This window comes from Macrotis lagotis, chromosome 4 (assembly GCF_037893015.1).
Source record: "Macrotis lagotis isolate mMagLag1 chromosome 4, bilby.v1.9.chrom.fasta, whole genome shotgun sequence".
In the NCBI taxonomy this organism is placed as follows: domain Eukaryota; kingdom Metazoa; phylum Chordata; class Mammalia; order Peramelemorphia; family Peramelidae; genus Macrotis; species Macrotis lagotis.
This window is the reverse complement of record NC_133661.1, coordinates 36,338,733-36,366,672: the sequence shown is the minus strand read 5'-3', so window position 1 is coordinate 36,366,672 and position 27,940 is coordinate 36,338,733. Positions and strand designations below refer to the sequence as shown.

The following is a 27,940-nucleotide window of genomic DNA, read 5'->3' as shown; positions in this document are numbered from 1 at the left end:
CTTAGCTCAACACTTCTATATAACAATAGAAAATTGGATGTTGTTAGCCTATTACTCCCAATATGATGACTTGACCAAATCCTTCCTATCTTTCACTCCTCTTATGTAAGTTAATGCCAGGTTAGGGTCAGGGACAGATTCTGAAAGAACATATCTGTAGACATTTCCTTAATAACCTTTGATTCCTAAACTAATCAAAGTTAATGGAAAACAAATCATGTTTTTCCACAAGGACTAATCATTTATTTGCTGGACAATCCCACCCCTTTTTTTCTACCTTTGAGTATAAAAGGCTGGCATCTGAAAAAGTTCTTCTGAGAGCTGTAGGAAGATCCAACAGGACAATGGATGCTTTGGGACTCACCACACCTGCCCTCCTGGCTTGTGTCTTTTTCCTGATTTTCTTGTCTCTATGGAACTATGGATTCAAAAGGGGGAAACTCCCACCAGGTCCCACTCCTCTTCCCTTTATTGGCAACATCCTGCAGTTGGATCTCAAGAACATGACTGCATCATTCTCACGGGTAAAAGGGCTGAATTTGGGGTTTGAATATCTAGCTGCTTGGGTGGTGGTGGGGAGACACAAAGGTTTCACATGAATAATTACATCAAGGATCATAGTCATTTAATGTACTAAATCAGGGATGGTGTGAGTTGAGGACTCTATAGGTGCTATCTCCAATATCAATGATTTCAGACATGCATTGATTGTTTTGTCAAAACTTTGGTAGGAGCATCAGAAGAAGAAATTCAACAGTAGGATCAATATTAATTTCTAATGCCTTTTACTATGCTCCGGAGATAAAAAGGCAAAAAGGTTAAAAATGAAAAAATTAAAATTCAACTAATGAGCCCTTCTTTAGTACCTACTATGTGCCAGACACCAGAGAGAAACAAATGGTGAATATAATATTCTTTTCTTGTAAGGGAATAGTTCCTGTCCTTCAGGAGATTACCTTCTGCTAGAGAGAAACAAATAATTAGAGGACAGAGAAAACACTAATAATTGGAAGACCAGAAAAAAACTGAAGTTGGGGAAGTAATAAATTGATTGGAAGAATTACGATGGGCATGACATCAAAGCAGATGTCTGGAGACAGGCTGGTCCAAGTAAGGTGTTGGGAGATAACATAGCTATTGGGGGAATTTGGTAAGAATGTAAACTTTAGGAAGAAGGTAATATAAAAGAAATAAGGACATTAGGTTGGAGCCAACTGTGGAGGCATTTAAGAACCACATTAGGGAATGAATAGGGAGCTCCTGTTGCTTTTGAGTAGAGGAGTGACATAGTATGAACTGTGTGACAGGAATATTAAGTTGCTACTTTTCTGGATTATTCATTGCAATGCTAGAAGTATGAAATTGAACTTGGAGGTCATTGAGAGAATGGATAAAAGTTTCATTTCTGAAATACCTACTATGTGTGAGGGCCTAATATAGATTAAAAGATTTCACTTGCCTGTAAGTTGTAAAATCCTTGTGCTTATTAGAATAAAAGAACAAAACTGGCGGTAATGCAGCACTTTCAATATCATTTTCACTGACAAAAATAATAGCTTTTCTGATAATGAACCTTTGCATAATGACCAGGTCTTTGATGGACATATATTTCTTTTCTAGTGTTCAGTAGCTATGGTTTCAATACCTACAGAAGAAGTTCCCAGGGGGTTCCTTCTAGGGCTGATGATGGGGAAGAATGGAATGGAAAAAGGAGCAGTTGTCTGCAGGGTTGAGCTGTCACTCCTAGGAATGTTGAGGTCACCTGCTTCTTAGGTAATTGGTGGTGGTGGGGAAGAGGAATGTGAGTCTCTTCTCTACAATGATTGTTCTTCATTTAAAGGATGACTTTTGACATGAACTAAAAGCAAATCCAATGATATTGGAACAGGATCATTGACATGAACGGGTTAACCATAAAGGCTCTTGCATATAGTCCTGCACTGTCTCCATCAGGTTCTGAGGAAATTTGGTGATGATTTGAGTTTTCTAGCACATTCCATCTTTCCCTCAGGGTAATGTGCTGAGTTAAATAGTTTGGGTGCCTATCTCCCAAGCCTATTAGAGCTTTTGAAGGAGAGATTAGGAGTGAGGATCATAATTGGATCATTAAACATGTGAAGAAGCAAGATGGAATAAATGTTGGAGATATGATGATAGAATCTACCAGACATAATCATAGCTAAATTCATGTAATTAAAAATAGAACGCTAAACATCAATCCATGGCTGTAAATCAAGGGTGACGGAGATGTCTTCAAGAGATGGCTTGTCTTCTAGGGAAATGGGTAACTTTGCAGGAAAGGATAATTTTTAGGGGAAACAAATGTGTTGCATTGTGGACATTGTGGACAAATTCTATTAAAATTACCAATGGAATATTCAGGTTGAGAAATTCAGTTCTAAGCACCTGCATATGTGAAGTGTAAAAGTGATAAAATTAGTCAAATGAATATAAGCCTTCTGCTTAGAAATTTTCATTGATGTTATAGGTGCTGAGGTCATTTAATTAGAGAGTGCAATGACACTTTGTGAAATTTCCAAGGTAGTAGAGAGAGACCAAAAAAGTTTTTTAATTTTATTTCTTGAAGGCAATGGGGTTAAGTGACTTACCCAAGGTCAGAGAGCTAGGCAATTGTCACGTGTCCCAGGCCAGGTTTAAACTGAGGTCCTCCTGACTCTAGGGCTCTATCCACTGTACCACCTAGCTGCCTGAGACCAGGAAAGAGTCTTATTGATGATCCAGCAATGCAAATTGAGAATAAGCAGCCAGATATGTAGAGGGCAGAACCAAAAGAGACCAGAGTCAGACTAACCAAGAAGAGAATGGGCTCCAGAGATTTCATGATGACTCAAGCTCCTGGGTACTTTTCTCTCCATTTTGGGTGGGAGGGGGATTTTTACTTTGTTTAATTGTTTCTTGAAGTCTAATGGAGCCATTAGCCTTAAGGCATTCCAAAGTCAAATTTTAAAAAAAAGAGAAAAAAAATTGTTTGCAATATAAAAGCTGATGAGTTTTATGTCACTTCTCAGGAAATTCTGAGACTAGATTAACAAAAAATGAGGACAGCTAGGTGGTACAGTGGATGGAGCACCAGCCTGAAGTCAGGCGGACCTGACTTCAAATCTGGACTCAGACTTTCACTAGCTGTGTGACCTTGGGTAAATCACTTTACCCCAATTTCCACAAAAAAAAAAACTGAAAAGAGACATTATATTTGGAGATACCATGAAAGTGACACAGTGATTACCAAGAGACACCAGATTATTTTCATGACCTTCTTTGACAGAGATATGAACATGCTAGAAGATGAAAAGGATTCAATTTAATCTTATTTTAAAAGAAATTGACAGATCTTGGAAAAGGAATGGACCCAAGAGCATAGCACAAGCTACAAAAGCTAATGTCATGAGTGCTAGCAAAAGGAGGAAAACAAACAGGATATTTTAAAAAAACTTATTTTGCATAAAATTAGGATTGAATAAGGGAAAGGAAGCTTGTTTGGCATATAGGAAGCAATAATGGCAACAGAGATGGGGCAATGCTGATCATTTCTTAATTGACACCAATTTTCTCTGCAAAGGAGAATGACTTTTTTTTTGTAAATCATGGGCAAAGGTTACTCTTTGAGAGGTGATGCTCAAGAGAAGTAAGGAAATAGTAAAAGAGCAGTTAATTTTACTCACGATTTTTTTAGTAAAAAGAGATCATTTTGCCTCATGCCCCAGTCTCCCACTTCCCAGAGAAAATCAAATCCCTGTATCAAATATTCAGCCACACAAAACAAATACCCACTTAATCCTTTTCTATAAAAAATTTTCTCTCTGAACCTTGAATCTGTTTTGTTACTTTCCTGTCATGTGGGTAGCATCGTTCTTCATAAACACCCTGGAAAATTAAATGCTTAGTGTGTGGATCCTAGTTCTCAAGTTTTGCAAAGTTATTTGTTTTTACAAAATTTTTATTACTTAAGTTGTTCTTCACTTGCTCACTTGCTTCTGTATCAGTTGTCATAAGTTTTCTCCCAACAAATCCTAACTGTCAAAACATAGATAATAGCAAAACTGGTGATACTGCAATTCATTAGTTATTCCCCAATTCAAGGGTCTATTTTTAACTTATATTTCTTTGCCACCATAAAAAGAAGTTCTAGCAACATGGGGGTGATGATCAAACTTCATGGACTTCCTTGTTCCATCAGTGCAACAATCAGGGACAATTTTGGTCTTTCTGCAATGGAGAATGCCATCTGTATCCAGAGAAAGAGCCATAGAGTTTGAACAAAGTTCAAGGACCATTCCCTTTAATTTAGAAAGAAAAGCAGATATCTCATTGTCTGATCTTGTTAACTCTTATAATTTATGTTTCTTCCTTAATGATATGATTTCTCTCTTATCACATTCAATTTGGATCAATGTACAACATGGAAACAAAGTAGACTGACAGATTTCTTTCCGTGGGGGTGGGGTGGAGGTGGGGCGAGGGAAGTAAGATTGGGGGAAAATTGTAAAACTGAAATAAAATCTCTAAAAAAGAAAAAAAAAGAACTACTATAAAAATTTGTCTATATGTATGTAATATTCACAAGTTGAACATACTTATCTATGTGTGTATTTATAAAAATAGATACACACACACACACACACACACACACACATATATATATATATATATATATATATATGTAAACACACACAGGCTCAATTCATACATATCCACACATACATATATTTTTGTGTATATTTAAGCACTCATCTTTAAACATATCTATTTTTTCTCCTTAATCTCTTGGAGTACAGGTCAAATAGTGCTATTTTTTGAGCAAATAATATTTACAGTAGAATCACTTTTGTGGGAATTTCTTTGCAGAATTGATGGACCAGTTTATAGCTCCATTGATAATGCATAAAATGTACCTTTCCCCCTCCAAAGCTCCTTCCATATATGCATTCTTCTTTTATGTCAACTTTGTCTATCAGAATTATTTTAACTTGCATTTCTCTATTTTTTAGTTATTTGGAATATTTTATTGGGTTATTATCAGATTGACCTGTTCATTTCAAAATTACTTTGTTTCTAACATGTCTTTATTCTCCAATCACTCTTCAAAAGGTAAAGCCTGATTCACTAAAGGGACCATTATATGGAACATATATTACTGGTCCTGCTTACTCCACCACAATTCATGGTCCAATATTTCTGAGTCATTTCTCATGCATTAAAATAATATTTAAAATAATATAAAATATATAAAAAATTCTCCCCTCCCATTCCCTCTTCCCCCTCTTATCAATGAGCCAAACTACACCCGCAGTTTCATTGACGTATCTTGAAATTTTACACTTTGAGGGTTTTGGTCAAAGATTTCCATCTATTTCATATGCTCTTCTCCTCCCAAAAGCTTCCTTTAGGAGCTTCACAGCTTTTTTTTTATTTTGATGACTAATTAATTGAATTTTTCAAGTATTTAATCAGCAAGCATTGATTACATACCTTCTACTGATCAGGCACTATCCAAGGTGTGGATAATGCAAACAGACGAGGGAAATACTATCCATCCTCAAGGAGCTTTCAATCAATATGGGCACATATATGTAAAACAATACCCTTTAGTTAACACTAAGCTTAGAGGCTACAATGACAACATGATCATCAAGGGCAAGTTTGTCTCATTTGATTCTTTGTTTCTTGGTATCTCCTTTGTATCAAAAGAAGAACTTTGAAGTTAATATCTGGGAAATTTAAGTCAATACCAGGGAAACCTGACACCAAGAACTGTTTCTATAGTGGCAGAAGTAAGGAAATTTGTAAGAGGCTTTACTTTTAAAGTTAGGGTAGTGAACTATCTTATACTTATTCAGTGTGGGATGCCTGTGGATACTGAGGAGAGATAGATGGGCAAAATATAGATCTCTAGGAATTATCTTCATTGAGTCCATGAAGTTATTAAGTGAGAGTACAGAAAGAGAAGATGAATCTTGTCAGAACCATGGGAAACCCACAGTCCAATATGTAGTATGCTTGAGCAACACAGACCAATGAGGAACATTAAGACTGGTAGGAGGAATAAAGAGACAGAGAGAAAGAGGCAGACAGAATTAGAGACACAGAGACAATCAGAGAGAGAGAGAGAGAGAGAGAGAGAGAGAGAGAGAGAGAGAGAGAGAGAGAGAGAGAGAGAGACTTAAAGAAAAGCAGAATAGAGTTTAAAACAGAAGAGGGTAATCAACAGTGTCAAATACTGTAAGGAGGTCTGATACAAAATGGATTGAAATAAATCATCAGTTTGACTCTTTGGCGACCATCAGTAACTTTGGAGAGATCACTTGTAATTGAATGTTGATGACAGAAGAATTACAAATATTTTCTGAGATGAGGGAAAAAGATTGCTTTATTGAGGAGATGGCATCCCAGTTTCATCCTATAAGCTATAAATATTCTATGATTCATCGACCCAGCATTTAAAATCTCTACGCTAGAAAGTACGAATCGAGCACATGCAGAAGCTCTATTGAGAAAAATAATGGGCCACATAACAATTCAAAGGATTAATCTAAAAGGAATGAGAATTGTATGTTATTATTCCACAATTTATGGCTTTGTATACCCAGAATTCACTAACAACTTTGGTCTCATTTATAAACAGATACAAATTTGTGGATATGCCTATGTCATTTTATGAAGTAGTTGTGGGTTGAATTCTTTCTCAAATTTTACAGTGACCCTCTCCCTATTTCTTGGCATTCTTTTCACAGCTGGCTGAAAAATATGGCCCCATTTATACTCTTTATCTTGGAACCCAGCGTGTTGTGGTTCTCCATGGATATGACATTATGAAAGAAGCTCTAATTGATCAAGGAGAAGCTTTTATGGAGAGAGGAGATATACCAATATTCAAAGATTTTGCCAGAGGACAAGGTAATATTAGTGTGATAAAATGAATTCTGGAAAAAAATAGTATGGCAGAGTATGTGCAGCAGAATGTAACCTCTGGAGCATAGTTACTGGTTTCTTTTTTCCTTTATTCTAGTCCCAATATCTAACACAAGACCTTCATGTAGTTTGTACCACTGTGAGTAGGTGTTGAGAGACAGTTGGGTAACATTGCTCCTCCCTCCTTTCCTCAAATCTCTCTGTCTCACTGTCTGTCTCTTCCATCTCTCAGTCTCTCTCTCTCTCTCTCTCTCTCTCTCTCTCTCTCTCTCTCTCTCTCTCTCTCTCTCTCATCCACATGGAGTTTCACACACAGCTGTGAGAGCTTAGCTCAAAGTAAAGTAAATTTTAATGACTGAAACCTCCCAAGATATCATGGTTCATTAAGGAGCAAGGTTTGAACTTTTCCTCTCATTGATTGTTTAGCAATAAGACCAAAGATAATCCTTAATTGATAATTGTTTGGACCCTAATTAACTCAGAGTAAATGAAAATAGCTATTATTTCAGTGGCAGCTAGGTGGCAAAGTGGACAGAGTACCAACCCTGAAGTCAGGAGGCCTGAGTTCAAATCTGATCTTAGACAGTAATGAATTATCTAGCTTTGTGGCTTTGGGCAAATCACTTAACCCCATTGCCATTATAAAAATTAATTTAAAAAATCACAATTATTTCTTTTGACCAGAAATCCTGAGGGTCTTCCCCTACCAATTTGTTTTTGTGTGTGTGTGTGTGTAGATTAAGGTTGCCTCATCTCTTTCTTACCTATCCTTAATCACAGAAGGGTCTTTGCTTCCACCAAATTGAGACCTCTTAAAGACCTTAACTTGAAAAAGGCCAAGTTCTCATAGTGCATTCCATGTCTTGATCCATATGCTGAGCCATATCTATATTCACTGGAACCAGATGACTCTCAGGGAAAATGTGAGGTTGGTGACTTTGTACAACCTTCCCTTCCTTAAATCCAGTTCACTTACATGTCATGGCATCAACTCCCAGACATCATGTTCCTCTTGAGAACAAAGGGGAAAAAAACAACAGCCTGATATCAACCATGCTGCCATCCCACTTTGGGTTGAAATGAATGAAATTAAAATTGATCGATGAACTAACCCAGAAACTCCATACAATCACACACACTGGGTCCTTCCCCTATGTCCAATGTCAGAATAATTGGTGTCATCTTCTTCTCCTTTGTCAGGAGTCGTTTTCAGTCATGGAGAGAGGTGGAAACAAATCCGAAGATTTTCCCTCATGACCCTGAGGAACTTTGGGATGGGGAAGAGAAGCATTGAAGAGAGAATTCAAGAAGAATCCCAATGCCTGGTGGAGGAGCTCAGGAAAACAAAGGGTTGGCTTTCAATTCTTTCCCAGTGCTAAATACTTCTTGCTTTGGAAGTCATTCTAAAAGTCTCTGTCTTGCTTCACTGATCAGTAATCATTCTGCTGGAAAATCAAATTCCCTCCTTTGTTCTTGTACTCAGGTATTATAAGCTTATTTAGCCTCCCTATAAATGGAACTAAACACCACATCCAGTTATAAGCAGAACAGAATCTTGGACCCACCAGATTGGAATTTTTGTAATTAAAAATACTTTTTAAGTACTAAGGTAACTCTTCTCCACATTAGGTCAGCCCACTGATCCCACCTTCATCCTTGGTTGTGCCCCATGCAATGTGATCTGCTCTGTCCTCTTCCGTGATCGATTCAAGTACAATGATGAGAAATTTCTCTATCTGATGAACTTGTTAAATGAAAACTTTCATCTGTTTAACAAACCATGGACACAGGTAAGACCATAGCTATCTCCTTAATCTGTGTCAACATTCAGAGTTTCAGCCACAGGTTCTGTATCTCATAGGCTCTCATCTCTTAGGTTCCCATCACACAAGCACACACACACACACATACACACACAAACACACACACGCGCGCACATGCGCACACACAGACACGCACACATGCATGCACACACACACACTCTCTCTCTCACACACACATACACACATCCAAAACAATAGCTTCTGCAAAATATTTAGTTTTTCAGATAAGATATTAGGTGGATATTCCTTTCTTTGTAAGCATCTGAATTAAGTCATACAAAAATTTAAGTTGGAGGGGAAAAATGTCTGATTTTGGCCTGGGATCCCCAAGTAGGGTGGTGTTCATAGATGTAGCCAATTAAAGCAATTATCCCTAAAAAGCCTCAGGAGATTCTGTGGAGAATTGGGAGGACAGTTAGCCAAAGCTGATCGTTCCAGCCATTGAGGGCAATAACTTCTTCTGACTCTGGAGATACTCGGGCCCAGCCTCCACAATGGATGAACAGGATAAAAGCCTTCATTCATTGAAGTCTGAACTAAAGAGCCTCATTTAACCAAAAAGCCAACTTTCTACTGGCCCTGGAGTCAGGGGTACCTGAATTCAAATTCAGCATGAGACACTTAATAATTTCCTCTCTGTGTGACCCTGGGCAAGTCACTTAATCCCATTGCCTTAAATAAAGAAAAACCCAACTTTCTTTTCCTTTGCCCATGTCCTCCTTCATTACAATTTGGAACACTTACTCTAGCTGAACCCTTCTCTGGTGGAATGTAAGCTTTTTGAGGATAAGGGCTACTTTCTTGCTATCTATGACTCTATATCCTAGCACAGGACTTGGTTCATAATGAGCATGGAACGAATACTTGATAAATCTTATTAATGTAATGTGAATTGAATTGAATTGATTGTATTCCTTGCTATCCCTTTATCATTATTTTTATGTTACCTCTTCCTATTAGATTTCCTGTTAACTCAAATATTAGCTTCTTTTGAACAAAGACATAATGTTCTACCTTCTAGACCCCTCAGTGGGTCACCCAGAACTGCAAAAATTGGTTTTGAGACATTGGCCAATTTGGGGTAGATTAAGAAGGTTCATGGGATTTATTTAGAGCAGCTCACCAAATGGCCAGGCAGGCTATTCCTTTGATTTCTCCTTGAAATAAAGAATAACAAGATCATAGGATTTAGAGGTAGACGTAATTTGGTGAATAGAGGACTAAAACTGGAGTCAGGAGGAATGACTTTGAGGTTGACCTCAGACATTTAACAACTGTATGACCTCTGACAAGTCACTACACCTTTTTCAGTTTCCTTACCTGCCAAATGGGAATAATAAAAGCACCAGCTAACAACGTTAATGTGACAGTCAAATAAATTAATAAGAAAAAATATTAATAACATTTATTAATAAAGCACTTTGGGCTCTTATACAGTGCTCTGTAAATTTAGATATTATTGCTATTATTGTTACTATTATTACTGTAGAGAAGAAGAAACTGAAGTTCAGAGAAGTGGCATGATTATCTTGAAGTGACTTGGTTTGTCACAGGGGACACATTCTGACCCAGCTCATCTGACTCTAAATCTAGGTATCTATGCTGAAAAACATAATCTTTAAAGTCTCAGTCCTTTTGCTGACATGGTGGATTTCAGCACCATGATCAGTTCAAATCTCCTACCTCTTTGCAAGGAAATCGAGGAGTATAAAATACATGAAATGATGACTTTCCATCTTCAATTTTGCAGGAGCTAGAGAGTATGCTAGTCACCACTCAGTACCCCCTTTGCTTTTTTTTCATCGTATAACCACCAATGCCACCTGGAGAATGGAAGTATATACTGTACAAATGAAAGATAAATAAGCAAGTCTTTCCCAAGAGATAGCAAACAGTATCCAGTTTGGCATTCCAGATCTCAAAAGCAAGCATCATCTTAATTTTCCAGCTTTATCCACATGTGAATCCCCTTCATGTACTTTATGACTTATTTAGGCTGGACCATTATCAGATTTACAATAAAAGCCAGTACTTCCTTCACATTGTGGCTTTGTTTTCCCTGTTCCCTATTTCCTGAATATCCTTCAGTTCCCTCTTTATATGTTGAATTTCTACCCACCCATTAAAGCCCAGCTCACAAGCCTTCTACTTCATGAAACCTATAGTAGTCCTTGCAATGAGCAATATCTTATTCTCTGGGGTATTCCAGGAAAAATTATAAGCACCAATCTGATACACCAATCATATATTATTTATTTATCAGTTCATCTGTGCATGTTTACTTATTCTTCCTCTGAAAATGTATGTACTGTGAGAAGGAATTATATCTTTCACAAATTTTGTATCTTCCTGAATACCCCCATTGATTAGGAACTTTATATGTATTTATTGAATTCACCCACATAGATTAGTAATTGATTAGCACAAGCCCATTTAGTTGAACTTGTGGTGAGAAAGTTCACTACACAGCATACTCTCTGCTTAACCTCCTCTCAAACCAAAAAAAAAAAAAAAACCAACAAAAGCATGCCTAACTTCTCTTGAACGCTTTGGTTTGAAATCTTCCAGATCTTTTGGCAGCCCAGAATTTCCTCCATGCCCAGACTGGACACAACAGGAGAACCTTGGAGTGGGAAAATCATCAATTCCTGCTTAACTCCAAACTGGTTTTTCCATTAGTAATTTTACTAAAATCAATTAAATCCACACAATTCACCAATATTTCCGTATGTTATCAGCAAAAGTAAGAAGGAAGAAACAGAAAAAGAAATTCCAATAAAATACAGAACATATAAAATATTTCAGAGTCTACTTACCAATATACTCCTAGGAATTTTTTCAGTATAATCACTGCAAACTTCTCTAATGTGTAAATGAAGAGTGACCTAAATAACCAAAGGAACCCTAATTGCTTTTAGTGATAGTTGAACTAATATGATAAAAATGGCTATACTATAACAATTCATTTATTTATATAAATGGATTATTGAATAATACAAGAAAATGGTCAAATTAATCTAAAGGTCAAAATTTCACTATCCTCAAGGAAAACCATGTGGGGCAATGGAGGAAGAAGCAAATCTAAAAATAACAGGTGTCAAAATGATTTCATATTAATTTTTTCATTAAAGATTTTATTTCTTTTGAGTTTTGCAATTTTCCCCCAATCGTACTTCCCTTTCCCCACCCCCATAAAAAGCAATTTGTCAGTCTTTACATTGTTTCCATGTTGTACACTGATCCAGACTGAGTGTGACGAGAGAGAAATCATGATATTAATTTTAAAATAAATAGATCAGTGAAATTGAAGAGATATATTGCAAAGAGAAAGAAGCTTATGTGACAGTCTAATTTTTAATAAACCTAAAAAATTCAGTTATTGACGTTGGAGTTCACATTTGACAAAGGAAGTCCTGGAGAAAATAGGAACTTTTTATGCTGTGCTTGAGAACTGGAAATTATGGTAGATATACATGAAGTTGAGGATGATTGAAAATTATGTCATATTAATATGAAATTAAAGGAATATATTTCCTAAAGGAAGTAATAAAAAATATGGAAACTGATTCATAGTAAAATAAATGGAAGCAGGAGATCATTTGATCCCACTGTAACAATGCTGTAAACTCAAAAAACTTTAAAAGACTTAATGATTCTTATCCCTGCAAAGACCAACACTTATTACAGAGGATTCATTTTTTTGGCAAATATGAGGCAGATTGAATATGCTAAATGAAACATATATTTGTCGATATAGACAATGTGGCAATTTTCTTTTTCTGAACTATTCGTATTTTTTATAGTTGTTTTAAAATATTTAAGTACAAGGGACATAGACAATGTTTAACTAAAATCAAAAGAAAATGTAAAGACGTAGATTTTATACTCTGCTCTTCAGAGAATATTTTCTACCTCTCACTTCTAGGACTGATTCTCCCCGATGGTTAGAACTTTTCTTTTTCTAAAGTTTCTAATTAATTCTCATCATCTCCCCAATTCTAATCACCATCCCCCATAGAACTTGGCAGTACTGTTCTCTGCCAGTATTCCATCTCTGAAGGAGAATGAAGCAATGTTGCCTATGCAAGTTTCTCTCTCTGGTCTAGGCCCATTTCAGTCAGAGAATTAAGATTGTTATACCCTTAACCTCAGTGAGGGCAATGGCTTCTGACTATCCTACCTTTGTTGTATATAAGCCTGAAACATACTCTGTCCCATTAGCACAATTTGTTTTTTCTGTTAATGGCTGCTAGAACCTTTCTATCTTTCAATCGAATATCAAATCTTTCCCAAATGGATTCTTTTAAAAACACATTCTGTCAGTTTACAGCATTTTAGAAGTTACAAAAATGATCCTAAATAGCTTAGTCAAAAATGTGGATAAGTTCTGATTTTCCTTCAAATGTTTGAAAATGTGTTTAGACAAAGGTAAATATCATATGTTGGAGGGGCTATGGAAAACTAACACATATAGACATAACTTTTTGTGTACCTGTGAACTGTTCTGGGTAATCTGGAAAGAATTTCCATTTATCCCTCCCAAATTAGTAAACCATGTATATCCTTTAAATCAATACTTGACTTGTACTTGGAGAGAATTTTTAAAAAAGAAGAAAATAAGAAAAATGAAAAACTACATGTAAAATTTTGCCTTTTTGTGACTGTAAAGAACTGGAAACTAAGGGGTTACTCATCAATTAGGAGAGAGCTGAACAAATTATGGTAAACACATGTAATGGAATTTTACTATTTTGTAAAAATAAAAGTTTCAGACCTAGAAAGGCTTTATGAATAAATGGCAAGTAAAGTTGGCAGTTAAGTGGCAGAATGAATAAATGCCAGACCTGAAGATTCATTTTTCTGAGTTTATATTTGGCCTCAGACACTTACTAGCTATATGACTGAGGGTAAGGTAAGTAACCATGTTTCTTTCTGTAAAGTGAGCAGAAGGAAATAAGAAACCACTCTAGTGTCTTTGCCAAGAAAACACCAAATGGGGTTCCAAAGAGTTAGCTGTATCTCAAACAACTGAGTAATAGCAAAGTGATAAGAATCAATTAATTCAATAATAAAAACACTGGAAGGACAAATACCCTGCAAAGCTAAAGAAATTTCACAGTGTGAAGACCCATGATGTGTTCCGAGGAAACACAATGAATCATACTAGCTGCCTCATGACAGAGAGTAAAAGGACTCAAGCTATAAAATATGACACAAATTTCTTGCTACTGCCAAGTTGGGAATTTCTTTGGCTTGACTATGTATATAGATTCAAAGGGCTTTATTTTCCTTCCTTTCCCAATGTGTGGTGAAGATGAGAGAAAAAGCAATCTTTGTTAATGAAAAATTTAATGAAGTTTAACAAGAAATATAAGGTCTTTGAATAAAATATAGTAATTTATGATTAGAGATTTAAAGTTGTTTCTTCATGATAGTAAACTGACATGTTTTTGTTTGGGTTTGTGGGGTTAGCTCTACAACTTTTTACCACCATTTAGAATATACCTCCCTGGACAACATAGAAGGATTTTCAAAAATCTTAAGGAACTGAAAATATTCGTTTTGGAAAGAGTGCAGGAGCATCAAAAGATACTGGACCCCAACAACCCTCAAGACTATATCGACTGCTTCCTCTCCAAAATGCAGCAGGTAGGATATGTGGGGGAAGCATCTTTGTCATTGAGCAAGACTGATGTGCCAAGGATTCTTAAAGACCACTCATTTAAAAAAAACATGAAGGGTTATCAGAGAAAGTCTCAAAGTATTTGTGCCCCTACGGATACCATTGATTTGGTATTTTTGTTTTGGATTTTTTGGTCTGATCTTATCCCTTATCTGTCCTCTAAAAGGGAAATGAGATTGCTTTTCTAGGTGACGAAGTATAGATCTGGTCTTTTCTGTTGGATAAGAATGCTATATTTGAGAATGATAATAGGAAAAAATTAATGAATATTTACCAAGCTCCAACTATGTGCCAGACTCTTTGCTAAGTCCCAAAGATACAAAAAGAGGCAAAAGACAACTCCAGCATCCATGGAGCTTACATTCTTATGGGGGAAATAATCTGTACACAAGTATATACAATGTAAGTTCTCAACAGGATAAATGTTGAAGTCAGAAAGACACGTTCAAAGTCAGCTTCAGAAACTTCCTAGTTGTGTAACCCTAGACAAGTTATATCACCATTGACTTTCTTAATGTCCCCATTTGTCAAATTGGGATATTAGCATTATCTCCCAGGGAGGTATGAAGATAAAATAAAATGTTTCTAATGTAAGTTGCTCACCTTCAGACATTATATAAATAATAGTTAATACTATAAAAGCTAGCTATAATTAGCAGTCTAAAGACACTAAAATTTATTTAATTTCAAGAAAAGGGCAACCTTAATTTTACCCCACAGGTAAAAAAGGTCACAATCACCTCTCCAGACAATGAAAATTCTTTTTAACAGCTCACCACGTATCAAGACCATCAATTCATTCTTCAAATATTCACAAACTTGACATGAATAATGTGCAAGACTCACTGGGTCACTCCAATGATTAGGAAGCTTCAGGACTCCTATGACAAAACAGAAATTCATCTGTGTGGAAGGGCTTTTAATGCCCTTCAAAATCTGCCTCCAGCCTCCCTTTCTAAGGTGATTAAGCATTTTCCCCTCACACCCTTCATACTCCAAACAAACTGACCTCCTTGTTATTCTCTGAAGATAATTTCCTATTTTTCACCTCTTTGGTTTTATGGTCTGGCCCCTTGACTGGAATGCTTTCATTCTCTCTCCTCAACTCCCAGCAGCTCTAATATCCTTCCATGGTTATCTGTTCCTTCATTCAAATAGTCTTCTTTTCTTTCTCCTATTGTCAGTGTTTCACCCCAAAATTTCTGTGTATTCTTTTGTATCACTCCCATATGTACTTATATTGATGTATGATGTATTCCTTCAGTAGAAGGTCAAATCCTAGTGGTTGAAGACTGCCTTATTTTTATCCTTTCCTTTATGTTGTTACTTCCTAGCAGTCTGCTTGGCACATAATGAGCATTTTCTCCATATTTGTTGATGACGTATTTTAATATACTGAGAAAAGTTTTAATCAATATAGAACCGAAACAAAGATCACTGAAATATTCTTCCAGGTTGAAGTCAAACTATCCTTAAATTCTTGATACACTGCCACTTTCTTGCTTTTGCATCTATCATTTTTACCTTTGCTTTTTCCCTGATTCTGAGTCAATGGATGATTTTTTTTAAAGACAATGATAAACTGATATAAAAGCACAAGACCACTGAATCCATTGTTTTATCTGTTTTCATTATTTTTTTTGTTCATATTTATCTGCTTGAAGTATTTCAACCTGACTCACTTTGAGTTTCTTTTTAGGACTACATCCCAATCACTTTGATTTTGATATTCTTTTCCAGTCTCTTTGACTTTTCAGAGAGAAGGAGTAGTTCCGATCCTTTCAAATTTATTTTTATTGATAGATGAAGAGTTTTATTTTCATTGCACAAAATACTAGTTTAGTGTTAAAGATCTAAAGTCTAATCAATGCAGCTCTGTATGGATAGCCTCTGAATTCTATCAATACATATTTTGTCCCCGGTTTTTAACAACTCTAATATCTTTTATTTTTTATTTATTTTATATTTCAAGGCAATGGTTTTAAGTGGCTTGCCCAAGGCCAAACGGCTAGGCAATTAGTAAGTGTCTGAGGTTGCATTTGAACCCAGGAACTCCTGATTCCCAGGCCAGTGCTCTATTCACTTCCCCATCCTAGCCACCCCTAATATCTGTTTCTTGTTGAAGTATTATATGCAAGACTTAAAATTAATTCTACATTCTTAGATGTATAAGATCCTTAATTTATTTCTTTATGTTCTACCTTCCAGAACAGTTTGGTTTGTAGAGAGGCAATGAGTTCCTCCAAAACTGTTGTTTCTATTCTGTGTGTCAAAATTTCTCCATTGTCTAGAACATTCCCTATATATAGATATATATATATATACACATATATATTATATATTATGAATTATCTATTTGGTGTTTCATTTCTGACATCCATTTTTCAGCCTACTCTTCAACATTATTTCTTCTTTTAATTCTTTCTTCTCCTTGTGAAACATTTTAAAATACCTATAGCATTTTTATCATGCTGCAAAAATTTCAAAGAAATTTACAAATATTATCTCACTTGGGTCTCCCAACAACGCCAGGAGGTTGGTGTTATCATTATCCCCATTTTAGTAAGTAGCAGATGGAGGGAGATAGAGGTGTAGTGACTTCTTGAAGGTCACAAAACTAGAAATTTTAAATTGTTTTTTAGGTTTTTGCAAGGCAAATGGGGTTAAGTGGCTTGCCCATGGCAACACAGCTAGATAATTATTAAGTGTCTGAGACCGGATTTGGACCCAGGTACTCCTGACTCCAAGGCCGGTGCTTTATCAACTATACAACCTAGCCACTCCATTTTTAAATTGTTTAAATTGGATTTGAACTCAGGCCTTCCAAACTCCAAGTCTGTCCTTTATGCCACCTTGCTGCCTCTCGGGTTTTGTTGCGGGCCCTATCATACTTGCTACATTCTTTTTTCACTTATCAGAGGTATTGGAATAGTTATTCTAAATTATATAGTCTGTATTCATTTTTTATAGATGATTTGCTCTTTCCCCCCCTGTTATTTTCACAGTCAGTTTAGTTGAATGGAAAATCAACTCAAACATGCTCTAGCCTTTTTTCTCCCTTCATTCCTTTCTTCCCTTTTCTCTTCTTGTTTTCTTTTTTTGTTTTTTTAAAATTATAGATTGCTTCACTTTCATTCCAGATAACCTGGTATTAACCTTTCTCCCATTTAGACCACTCTATCATCTACTTCTTTTCATTTTCTCCTGTGTGATACTTAGAAAGATTACTTCACTTCTCTAGGCCTCAATTTCCTTTTCTGTAAAATGAATGTGTTGAGCAAAGTGATCTCCAATATTCTCTCTAGCTCTAAATTTTGAGAGTTTATATACTTCTTATAATTTCACAGAATTTTTAAGTTGAAATGAACCCTAGTAACTACCTAATTTTATTGAATGGCTCAAAAAAAAAAGAGATAAGATATAACTTAAAACATTTGTTAGACATTAGAGACACATTACATTTTTTTTATTTTTGCAAGGCAAATGAGGTTAAGTGGCTTGCCCAAGGCCACACTGCTAGGTAATTATTAAGTGTCTGAGGCTGGATTTGAAGTCAGATACTTCTGACTCCAGGGTCTGTGCTCGCTCCACTGCGCCACCTAGCCACCACTCACATTTCATTTCTATGTGAGGGGAACAATATTCATGATTGGATTGAAAGTCATCATTAAGTACTAAGCTTCTCATTTGTGAAAATCTTAAACTTAGTCTGGTTGATCACTCCAGGAACATTTTGAAAAGAAAATTTCTAATCACTCACAAGTGGACTAGATGAATTTCATTTTCCCTACAAGATTTGAACTTCTGTGTTCTCCAGTCCTAAAACTTTTATTTCTATTTCCCCTTCTAAAAGTCTGAAATTTCTTGTTGTTCTTGGTTTTTAACCAAAGATGCTCTTCTGCTTTGAGTTGTAATTATCAGCATGAGGATCACTTACCAGGCTATTAAGATTTTATATAAATTACTTTAACAGGTCTTCACCATCGAATATGTATTATGAATATTAAGTAGACAGTTGGAAGGGATCCAATTCTTTCCTGTTACATTTGAGGAAACTGAGGCAGAGATAAATCAAGTGACTTTTCCATGGAACTCTTATTTGTGGCTAAAGTTTATTCTAGGTCTTTCTGATTCAAAATCTAGTGTTTTGTTTAGCCTGCTGTATTGTTTGAGGGGAAATCGACTGCCTGGGAAAGGCAAGTCTATGGTTGGGCAATGAAAACTTGGAGCAAGGGGAAGGTTCTAGTCTCTTAAGGGAGGGAAATGAAGGTGAGAAGGGTTCCTTTATGTCCTTCACATGGTTTTTAATGACATTCCTTTCTGTCTCTCTCTCTCTCTCTCTCTCTTCATCTATTTTGTACCTCTCCTTAGGAAAAAGAGAATCCCCAGTCTGAATTTGACTTGGAGAATCTAAAAATGACTGCAGTAGACTTATTTGGTGCAGGAACAGAGACAACTAGCAGCACTCTAAGATACGGCCTCCTGCTCCTTCTGAAAAACCCTGAGGTCCAAGGTAAAGTATACAAGAATTGTGATACTGGCAGATCAGGCTTACTTTCTCAGCCCTGCATATTGCACAGAGGCCTCACATTTTCACCTCCTGGATTTACATGACTCCCACACAGATCAACAAAGAATTCAGAAGGTAGCACATTTAAGAAAATATAACACTTGGGCAAGACCTGATAGTTATTTACATGTTTTTAGGGTGTCATGGGGAATTCTACTCGTTTTAATAGATACGTATAAAGCTCCTACTGTGCACACTCTACTCTATGCTTTTACTAGAAAGACAGATATAAAACATCCCCTTTTCTCAATTGGATTACATTGTACTAGGGCTGGTTCTGCAGTATCCAAGTAGGCTGAACTAGGAAGCATGGATAAAAGTTACAAATGGACACATTGAGGCTTCATGTAAAGGAAAGACTTGTAATGATAAAATTCATCCAAAGCCCATTCAGCTGCTTGGGGATACCTGAGCTCTTCCTACCAGAGGTTCTCAAGCAAAGATGGGGTGATCCTTTGTTCATTCCATTATAAACGGAATTTCTTCTCAAGTTTTTCTGTATCTTAGACAGCATGACCTTTCCAAGACAGAAATTCTTTACCTCAGTAACTTAGGAAATTAAGGAGCTCAGATGCATAACCTAGCGAATAGCTCAAGTCAGGATGATATTGTTATCAAATTCAAATGAAGACACCTACTTTCTTAGACAATTACAGCTGTCATCAGTACTGAGGATGTAAAATCTACAAATAATTTCAGAGTTTTCATTTTGCTTGAAGATCTCTAATGGCAGTACAGTTATCACCTCTACTTTTCAAATGTGGAATAATAGATTTAGAGATATAGGGAACATTAGAAGAAACATTATTTATGATCTTTGTTTTTCAGATGAGCAAAATAGGACTGAGGTAAGTTTAATGACTTGCCTGAATGTATACATATGATGCCTACAAAATGAATTTAAACACAGTTCTTCCTCACACCTATGCTAAACCATGGAAAGTTATCCCATTGCTATTGTAAAAGCCTTTGTTCAAAAGTTAAGTGGCACAGTGGAGAGAGCATTGGCCCTGAAGTAAGGAGGAGCTGAGTTCAAATGTGGCCTCGGATACTAAATTATTACCTATGTGATCTTGGCAAGTTACTTAATTCCATCACCTTGCCACCCCAAAAAACTTTTGTACTTTTGACCTAGTGGAAGGAGGACACTGAACCCATTTGCGAATCACCTTAGGTTATATCATTAGGCAGATCCTCCACACATGCTCTGTTGAGCATTCCTAGGAGACCAGGACATTCAGTCATTATTACTTCTTTTATCCCTGCAGCAAAAATTCATGAGGAAATTGCTCGTGTGATTGGACATAATCGAGTTCCTTCTATAAAAGACAGACAAGATATGCCCTATACGGATGCTGTGGTGCATGAAGTGCAAAGATTCATTGACATCGTACCTCTCAATGTACCTCATGCAGTGATCCGGGATACTCAATTCCAACTATATGTTATTCCCAAGGTCATTAGGAATAGGACAATAGTGACCTCCTTTTAGATGAGAGAAACTCTTAAGTCCCATTGGCATAATCATATTAATGTTCTCTTTAAGGCTATCTTTTGCTACATACAGCTATGTTAGACTGCATACTGAATTAAGAATGAAAGAAAAGTATGGCCTTGCCTTGGTTCTCATTGATTCCCATTCATCACAGCAATATTTTGGAAAGATAAAGTTTGGAAAAATAATAGAGATTTCTTAAACAAAAGTTTTACTCATGTTATTTCCTCTTTCTAGAAAATGAAGTGGATTTCTTAGCACTATTATCTATTGTTCAGATGGACACCCTAAGCCCCATGTCAAATGACTTGTTAAGATCATTTAAAAGTGTTGGAATGGAGAGTAGAACCGTGGGTTTTAGACTCTAAAATATTACTTTACAGGTTGCCAGATAAACATTGATTGCGTTGCTGGTGGATTAGTGTCATCCATTGAAGATTTATAGTTTTGAATGGTGAAAGAATTCACAAACGTCCTTGGGATTTTAAATTGTCCACGACTGATATATGAGCCTACAAGTTTACACAAAGTGTACAGATCAAAATCTTTTCTTCTCCTAGAGAAGCAGCAAGTACGTTGAGGATATGCTTAACAAGGTGAGGAGGAAGAGGAGGAGGAGGAGGAGGAGGAGAGAGAGACAGACAGAAAGACACACTCAGAGAGACAGAGAAACAGAGAGAGAAACACAGAGGAAAAATACAGAACAAGAGATTGAGAGAAAGGATAGACATCCATAAGGGCTGGCTTAGTCTGGCCACATAGTATAGAGGCCCAAGGTTCTCCAGGGGACCTAGGCTGGAAAAAAGTGGCCTATGAAAGAAAGAGAGAGATAGCCATCCTTGCAAGGTGAAGCTAGTATGAGGAAGAGAGAAAAGAGATGGTTCTTTTCTTCCTGATGACTTAAATTCACTTCTGCAGTGAGTTGGACAAGGGTGGCCTTTGGGGAATGGTCTAGCATCTGGTTCCAGGTATTTTCCAATTGGCAAGCTTCATACTGGTTCTTCCTGTCTCAAGATAAGTGATCTCTAAGTCCAATATATCATTTCCTTTCCTGCCATAGACAGCTTGACCCATCAATGACTGAGGTCAGGGAGACTAAAAAGCAGAACTGGAGGAAGGGGAATGAGTGAGCTAAGGTCATCTTGATGAATTCACAGTTTTATTAATGGAGTCATTTTGAACAACAGAGTTCCCCAGATAGTCATAGACACTAATTTTCCTTCCAGAAAATTTGTTTCTAATCACAATATCTCTTATGTCCATAATTCCCTGCATCAATTGAATTAAATTGAAAAGGATTAAAGTTTCCCAGCAAAGACCTAGTAGAATTAATCACCTCAAAAAACCAAACACCCCACCCAATTTCATATTTAATATACACCATTGAATGCATTGTTAAGTAATAATTATAAGACTTCAGTTGATAACGTAAAGCATGTGAATTGCTAGGCTGAATATCGATTTTTTTTTCCTTTGGTCCTTTGTTCATGATATCTGTGAGATAATATTATGACATGCAAGTGAGTCAGATTTAAATTAGGCCATCAGTGCAAAGTCAATAGCCTCACTTTCTCCTCTGCCACCATCTGGATGCAGTGGCCATATATATGGATCAGAATGACTGGAGATACCCTTGTAGGCAGTGAGACAGACTGATATTTAAAAAACTAGCTCTTTCTCAGGTCACATTTTGATTGAAGCAATCCCCATTCAGTGAGTAAGAGTTGAGACAAAGAGACCAAGAATGGCCATTTCCAAAAAGGAAGAACAAAAATATTGGTGGGAGGGTAAGATTCTCAAGTGGACTTAGACCGAAACCCATTGTTGGTCATTGAAGGAAAGGCAGAGTGCTCTTGGGCCAAGTGCTACTGATATAAACAAAGATTAGGTCTGCTTCACCAGTGAGGACCGTGATTTCTCTCAGAGTGAGCACAATTTGGAACTAGAAAAGTCCACCGAAATTATAATTGTTTTCCTTCAGACCTAAGCTGTAATTTGATTTGCAGAGGGGTCTCCTATCCAGAGAAATGCAGGCAACAGGTTTTGACATGAAGGAACTGAGGGGAGAGAGAGCACATCAAGTTCAGGGTCTTAGCCAAGGCTTCCTGTAGGAGGTGATACCTAAATCAATCCTTAAAGTAAAGGAGGGATTCTAAAAGGTTGAAACATGTAAGGAGTGCCTTTCAGAAATGAGATATAAGCATTTCAAAGCCATAAAATCATGGTGGGAATTTTCTGGATGGGTAACAGTAGTGGATCAGTTTAATGTGAACCCAAAGGAGTGCATGATGGTGACAACAATGCCGACATCAATTTGTAGCCCAATTTGGAGCCTTCACAGCCTGCATTCTCAATGCCTTGACATTCCAGACTATACTATATACGAAGAAGTGTACATGGTGCTTTAGAGACAGGCAGGGAGTCACTGAATACTCTTGGAACCGGTATATCATGGTGATAACTGATTCTCCTCTGGAATTTCTTCTTTCTAGGGCACAACCATCTTCCCACTCCTCTCTCCAGTCCTATATGACAGCAAAGAATTCCCCAACCCTGACCAGTTTGATCCCCAGCATTTCCTGGATAAGAGTGGGAAGTTCAAGCAGAGTGACTACTTCATGCCTTTTTCCAGTGGTAAAAAGAAACTCTTCCCCTGTGTACTTCTCACTGTAATAGAAAAATTCTGCTCCTCCCCGCTCTTTTTCTGCTGGCTGAGTCTCCTCGTGGTAATTCTCATGAGGTTACACTGCCCTACTGTGGAATGTGTCAAAGTATCATTTCTAGTATTCTCATGATCATCTTCTCAGGACCCTTGATAAATGACTCACTTGCCCCATTCTGTTTGGGGAACTCCACTGCAAGATCCCCTGCACAAGGGTAGACCATGGAAAGAATGGTGTGAAGAGGGATTTCCTGCCTTTCCCTAGGGACCATTAATGACTGGAATATCATTCACAATAAAAGTTCTCACTGCTTCTGCCCATCTACATCCTTCCCTTTTATTCCTTTCCCTACCATTGTTCTGATCTAATGAGTCTGTTTCATTCCATGATATTGGGTGAAGTTTACCAAAAATGTGTTTCCTTTTAGGAAAACGGTCTTGTCTTGGAGAGGGCCTGGCCAGGATGGAGTTATTTCTGTTCTTTACCACCATACTACAGAATTTTACCCTTAAACCAGTTGGAGATCCAAAGGAACTAAGCATCAAGAACACTTATGTTGGGTTTACCAATGTTCCACCACCTTACAAGCTACGCTTTGTTCCTCACTAAAAAAGAAGATAGTGTTGATTTGGTACATTAAGAAATTGATTACATTTTCTGAACTCAGAAATTTTTGGTTTTTGCCTGGAATTCACTTAAGGGAACGAAGAATTTCCATGTATTGATTAAAATGTGTTAATTTCCAAAATGCAGACCATCTCATGGACATCTTTCATGTCATTATGTAAGAGCGGATGCATTGCGGGCATTCCTGTGCAGCCTTCTCACCAATATCTCCAGTCACATCCTTAGTGTTAAAATTTGCTTAAAGATCCATAAAATATTTTCCCCAAACCCATATTAGTTTGTATTCTTCTAATATCCTCAATGAGAATCTGATTTTGTCCTTTATATAGCTTATTTTGGATTTCATTATATTTGGATTTCATAAATATGGTTGTGTTGCTAATAACTGTTCATGTTCAATGTGTACTTGTACTTCCATTACAAAAAAAAAATTCATGACTTCAAAGGCCCCTGGTGACATGGAACAGTTTTTGGTCTCGAAGCAGAGAAACTGATCAGTCTTCCAATATTAACAAATTGTGTTTTCTTGGGAAAGTCAGTTTACCACTTGTTCCCACGTAGGATTTGACTGCATTACATTGATCAGACTACCCCAATGAATGTGCATCTGTGATATTTTGATCAGTGCAGCCCTCCATGCTTTAGGTTCTCACTGCACCCCTCACCTCATGTTCCTCCTTTCAGTAGCAGGTTGATGCAAATTTCCACCTAAAATTGATTTCTACTTTCAAATTCCAGGTCCCTTTGTCCTATGTGCACATGCACTTCCTTATTGAATTCTAACTAGCAATTATTTTTACCATTTTCCTTCTCTGTTCCTATAACCTTGCTCCTGAATGCAGATATCTTCCCCTACTGCCCACCTCTGCATTTAATTAAGAGAGAATTATGCATGCAACAAATTTCTGTAATCTTAAATGCTGTTAAATCTTATTAAATGGCTGGAGGTTCCTACCTCTCGAGAAGTAAATTCACTCCCATTATTTTATTGTTTAATGTGAAGTTTTTATCTTGATCTACTTTTTTAACAAACCCTAAGTTTTTAACCCTATACCTGAGTCTCGTCACCTAAGTGGGATTGCCCCCTTAGTGCTCAGATAAGGGGCAAGGCTATAAAAGTTTTGAAATATTTTTTTAAAGGCCTTAAACTGAAGAGAAAGAGGAAGGAAAGAAAAACACCTATGTAGTTTTGATTTTTATCATTTACAGAGTGTAGTGAGAGTGTGGGAAGAACAGTAGAGAAAAAAGAAATTAAAAGGCGAAGTCTGTGCTAAGATCCCAGAATAAAATTCATGGAGTCAGATCTCTAAAATCTTGTTCACAAAGTAAGTGGACAAAGCATGGGGAATTTTAGATTCTTTTACAAAGGGGGAAATTTGACCTTTTCAGTATCACTGAAAAGTTGCAATGATATCCATAAGTGTAATAAGAGTTTGCAAAGTTTATGAAATTTAAGAGGGCAAGGGAAGGAGAGCACTAGCATTTGAAGAAAGTCCAGTAATGGCAGAAGCAAAGGGGAACCGACTGTAGTGATGACTACCATAGGGGAAAATAGAAGCATCACTGTTTTTGGAGTTACCTTAGATGGAAAAGAGAAGAAAACCAAGGAATATGGGAATAGGAGATAGGAGATAATAGTGATTAGAAACTTCATAATCTAGACATAAGCTCGAATGTCCTTTTTTCTCTTGCACTCCTTTTCTCTTTTCTTTCTATCTCTCTCTTTCTTTCACCCCCTTTCTATGTCTCTCTTGCTGTTTTCCTCTTTTGAGGCAGCTAGGTGGCACAGTAGATGGACTGCCAGGCTGGAACTAAGAAAGTCAGTTCTGATATTTGCTAACTAGCTTGCTAACACTTCTGACCCTGATCCTGAGCAATTTACTTAATTGCTGACTGGATCATATCTCTAGTATGTAAAATGGTGTTGTTTTTGTGAGATAACATCCAAAGGAGAAGAACAAGCAGTTTTCAGATGAAGAAACTGAACCTAGGTATAGTCATTTGAAAAAATGCTCTAAATCATTATTGGTTAGAGAAATGTAAATTGAAAGAAGCTTTGCGGTACCACCTCACCTAATAGATTGGCTAAAACGGGAAAAAGGGAAAATGATCAACCTTGGAGAGGACATGGGAAAAGCAGCAGACTAATGTACTGTTGGTGAACTTGTGAACTCATGAAACCATACCGGAGAATAATTTGGAACTATGCTCAAAGGCCTTAAAACCATGCATATCCTTTGTTCTAGCAATACCACTATTAGTACTGTATCCCAAACAGTACAGAGTAGATGTAGGTCTTTCCCCCTTTTTAAAAAAAGGGGGAAAGACCCACATGTACAAAAATATTTACAGTTGCTCTTTGTATAATGGTTAAGAATTAAATATCGAGTGGATGTTCATCCACTGGGAAATGGCTGAGTAAATCATAATATGTGAATGTGATGAAATACCATTGCTCTGTAAGAAGTCAGGAGCAGTTAGAATTCAGAAAAGCTTAGAAAGTTTTGAATGGATTGATTCTGAGTGAATTGAAGAGCCCTAGAATCCCACACTTTATTTATTTATTTATTTATTTTAGGTTTTTTGCATGGCAAATGGGGTTAAGTGGCTTGCCCAAGGTCACACAGCTAGGTAATTATTGAATGTCTCAGGCCGGATTTCAACTCATATACTCCTGACTTCAGGGCCAGTGTTTTATCTGTACCTAAAAATTGCACAGTTTAAGAGCTACATTTTATCATGATCAACTATGATGAATTCAGTTTCTCTCAGCAGTTCAGTGATCAAGGATAATCCTAAAAGACTTGAGATAGAAAATGCTGCCCATGTGCAGAGCAAAAGCTATGAGGTGTGAATGCAGAGTCAAGCATACTCTGCTTACTTTTTAAAACATTTTTTTTATTTCCCATGTTTTTGTCGCTTAATTCTAAGATATCATTCACAACATGACTAATATAGAAATATGCTAAACATGATAGTAAATGTATAATCCCTAGCAGGTTGCTTGATCCCATGGGCACTGGTGAGGCAAGGAAGGTGATATAAAGTGGTGTAAAAATGTGAAACTCAAAAGCTTACAAAATGATGAAGGTTGAAAACTATCGCTTTATGTCACTGGAAAAAACACTATACATTAGCATAAAAATAATAATAGGGAAATTACGAAAAAAAAGTTTAGAAGATAATGATCCTTGTCTTGGACATGTTATATTTCAAATGTATGGGAACATCAAACTTGGGATATGTATGAAGTTAGGAATGAGGGACTGGAATTTCAGAAAGAGTGAGCTATATATATGTATGTGTTTGTGTGTGTGTGTGTGTGTGTGTGTGTGTGTGTGTGTGTGTGTGTGTGTGTGTGTGTGTGTGTGTGTGTATATGTAGATGGAAAGGATGTCTTTCTCTATATATATCTGTATAGATAATTAGGAACCAACTTTGAAAAGATGATAATGCAACTCAGAGGAGCCAATGATATCTTCTAGTGACAATGCAAAAAAAATATTAATATCAAACCTTTGTAACCTTTTGTGATTCTTTTTGATAGTGTGGTGGAGCCTATAAAGATTTTTAAAACCTAACTATTTAAACAATAAAATAAAAAAAATTAAGAACAGAAATCAATTATATTGAATTAGAATTATGAAAAACCCCCATCCCAGATACCCTGAAATCTGACCTCATGATGATCAATGGACCAAAGTTTAAAAACCCCCTTTGAAGCAGGATAATATAAGAGGACCTAGGACTGTATGTAGGGAGTCACTCATGATTGCAAGTCATGATTAATATAATAAATTATGGAAAAGCAAAACAGGTAAGAGAAATTCCACAAGATGCAATACAGTATAAAAGAGTTAGGAAAGACTTGAGTTAAAGTCTTCCTTCTAATGCATATTTCCCATGTGACCATGGACAAATCATTTAAGGTTTTGTGACCAAGTTCTGATCTTAAGATTTTTTATTGCCAGGTTATACTAAAATTGAAGAAAGAAGGGCAAACCATGAGCATGTATAATTATAACCTAAATAACATCCCATATGAGTAAGAAGTGAAGGTGACTGATTTAATGGATTAGTGCTTGTCGCTAGAGTGCTCAAAGTACTCTGGACAAAGTTTCATAATATTGTACAAAAGGCAGAAAGAAA

The 27,940-nt window shown here is 36.6% G+C and overlaps 1 protein-coding gene across 5 annotated transcripts; it reads left to right on the top strand.

Annotated features, from left to right (window-relative positions):
- The first annotated feature begins 183 nt into the window (after positions 1 to 183).
- On the top strand, positions 184 to 26,338 carry LOC141520745 (cytochrome P450 2C44-like). 5 transcript variants are annotated; one of them, XM_074232530.1, is made up of 9 exons: positions 184 to 524; positions 6,753 to 6,915; positions 8,131 to 8,280; positions 8,560 to 8,720; positions 14,226 to 14,402; positions 18,808 to 18,949; positions 20,275 to 20,462; positions 22,994 to 23,135; positions 23,592 to 26,325. In XM_074232530.1, the coding sequence occupies exons 1-9, from the start codon at positions 204 to 206 to the stop codon at positions 23,771 to 23,773; spliced, it is 1,626 nt and encodes a 541-aa protein (XP_074088631.1). In that variant the 5' UTR covers positions 184 to 203; the 3' UTR covers positions 23,774 to 26,325. The 5 variants fall into 5 exon arrangements, with proteins under 5 accessions (XP_074088631.1, XP_074088632.1, XP_074088633.1 ...); XM_074232532.1 differs by having other exon boundaries at positions 431 to 1,773; positions 23,592 to 26,338; XM_074232533.1 differs by having other exon boundaries at positions 434 to 524; positions 1,621 to 6,915; positions 23,592 to 26,338.
- The last annotated feature ends 1,602 nt before the right edge of the window (positions 26,339 to 27,940 follow it).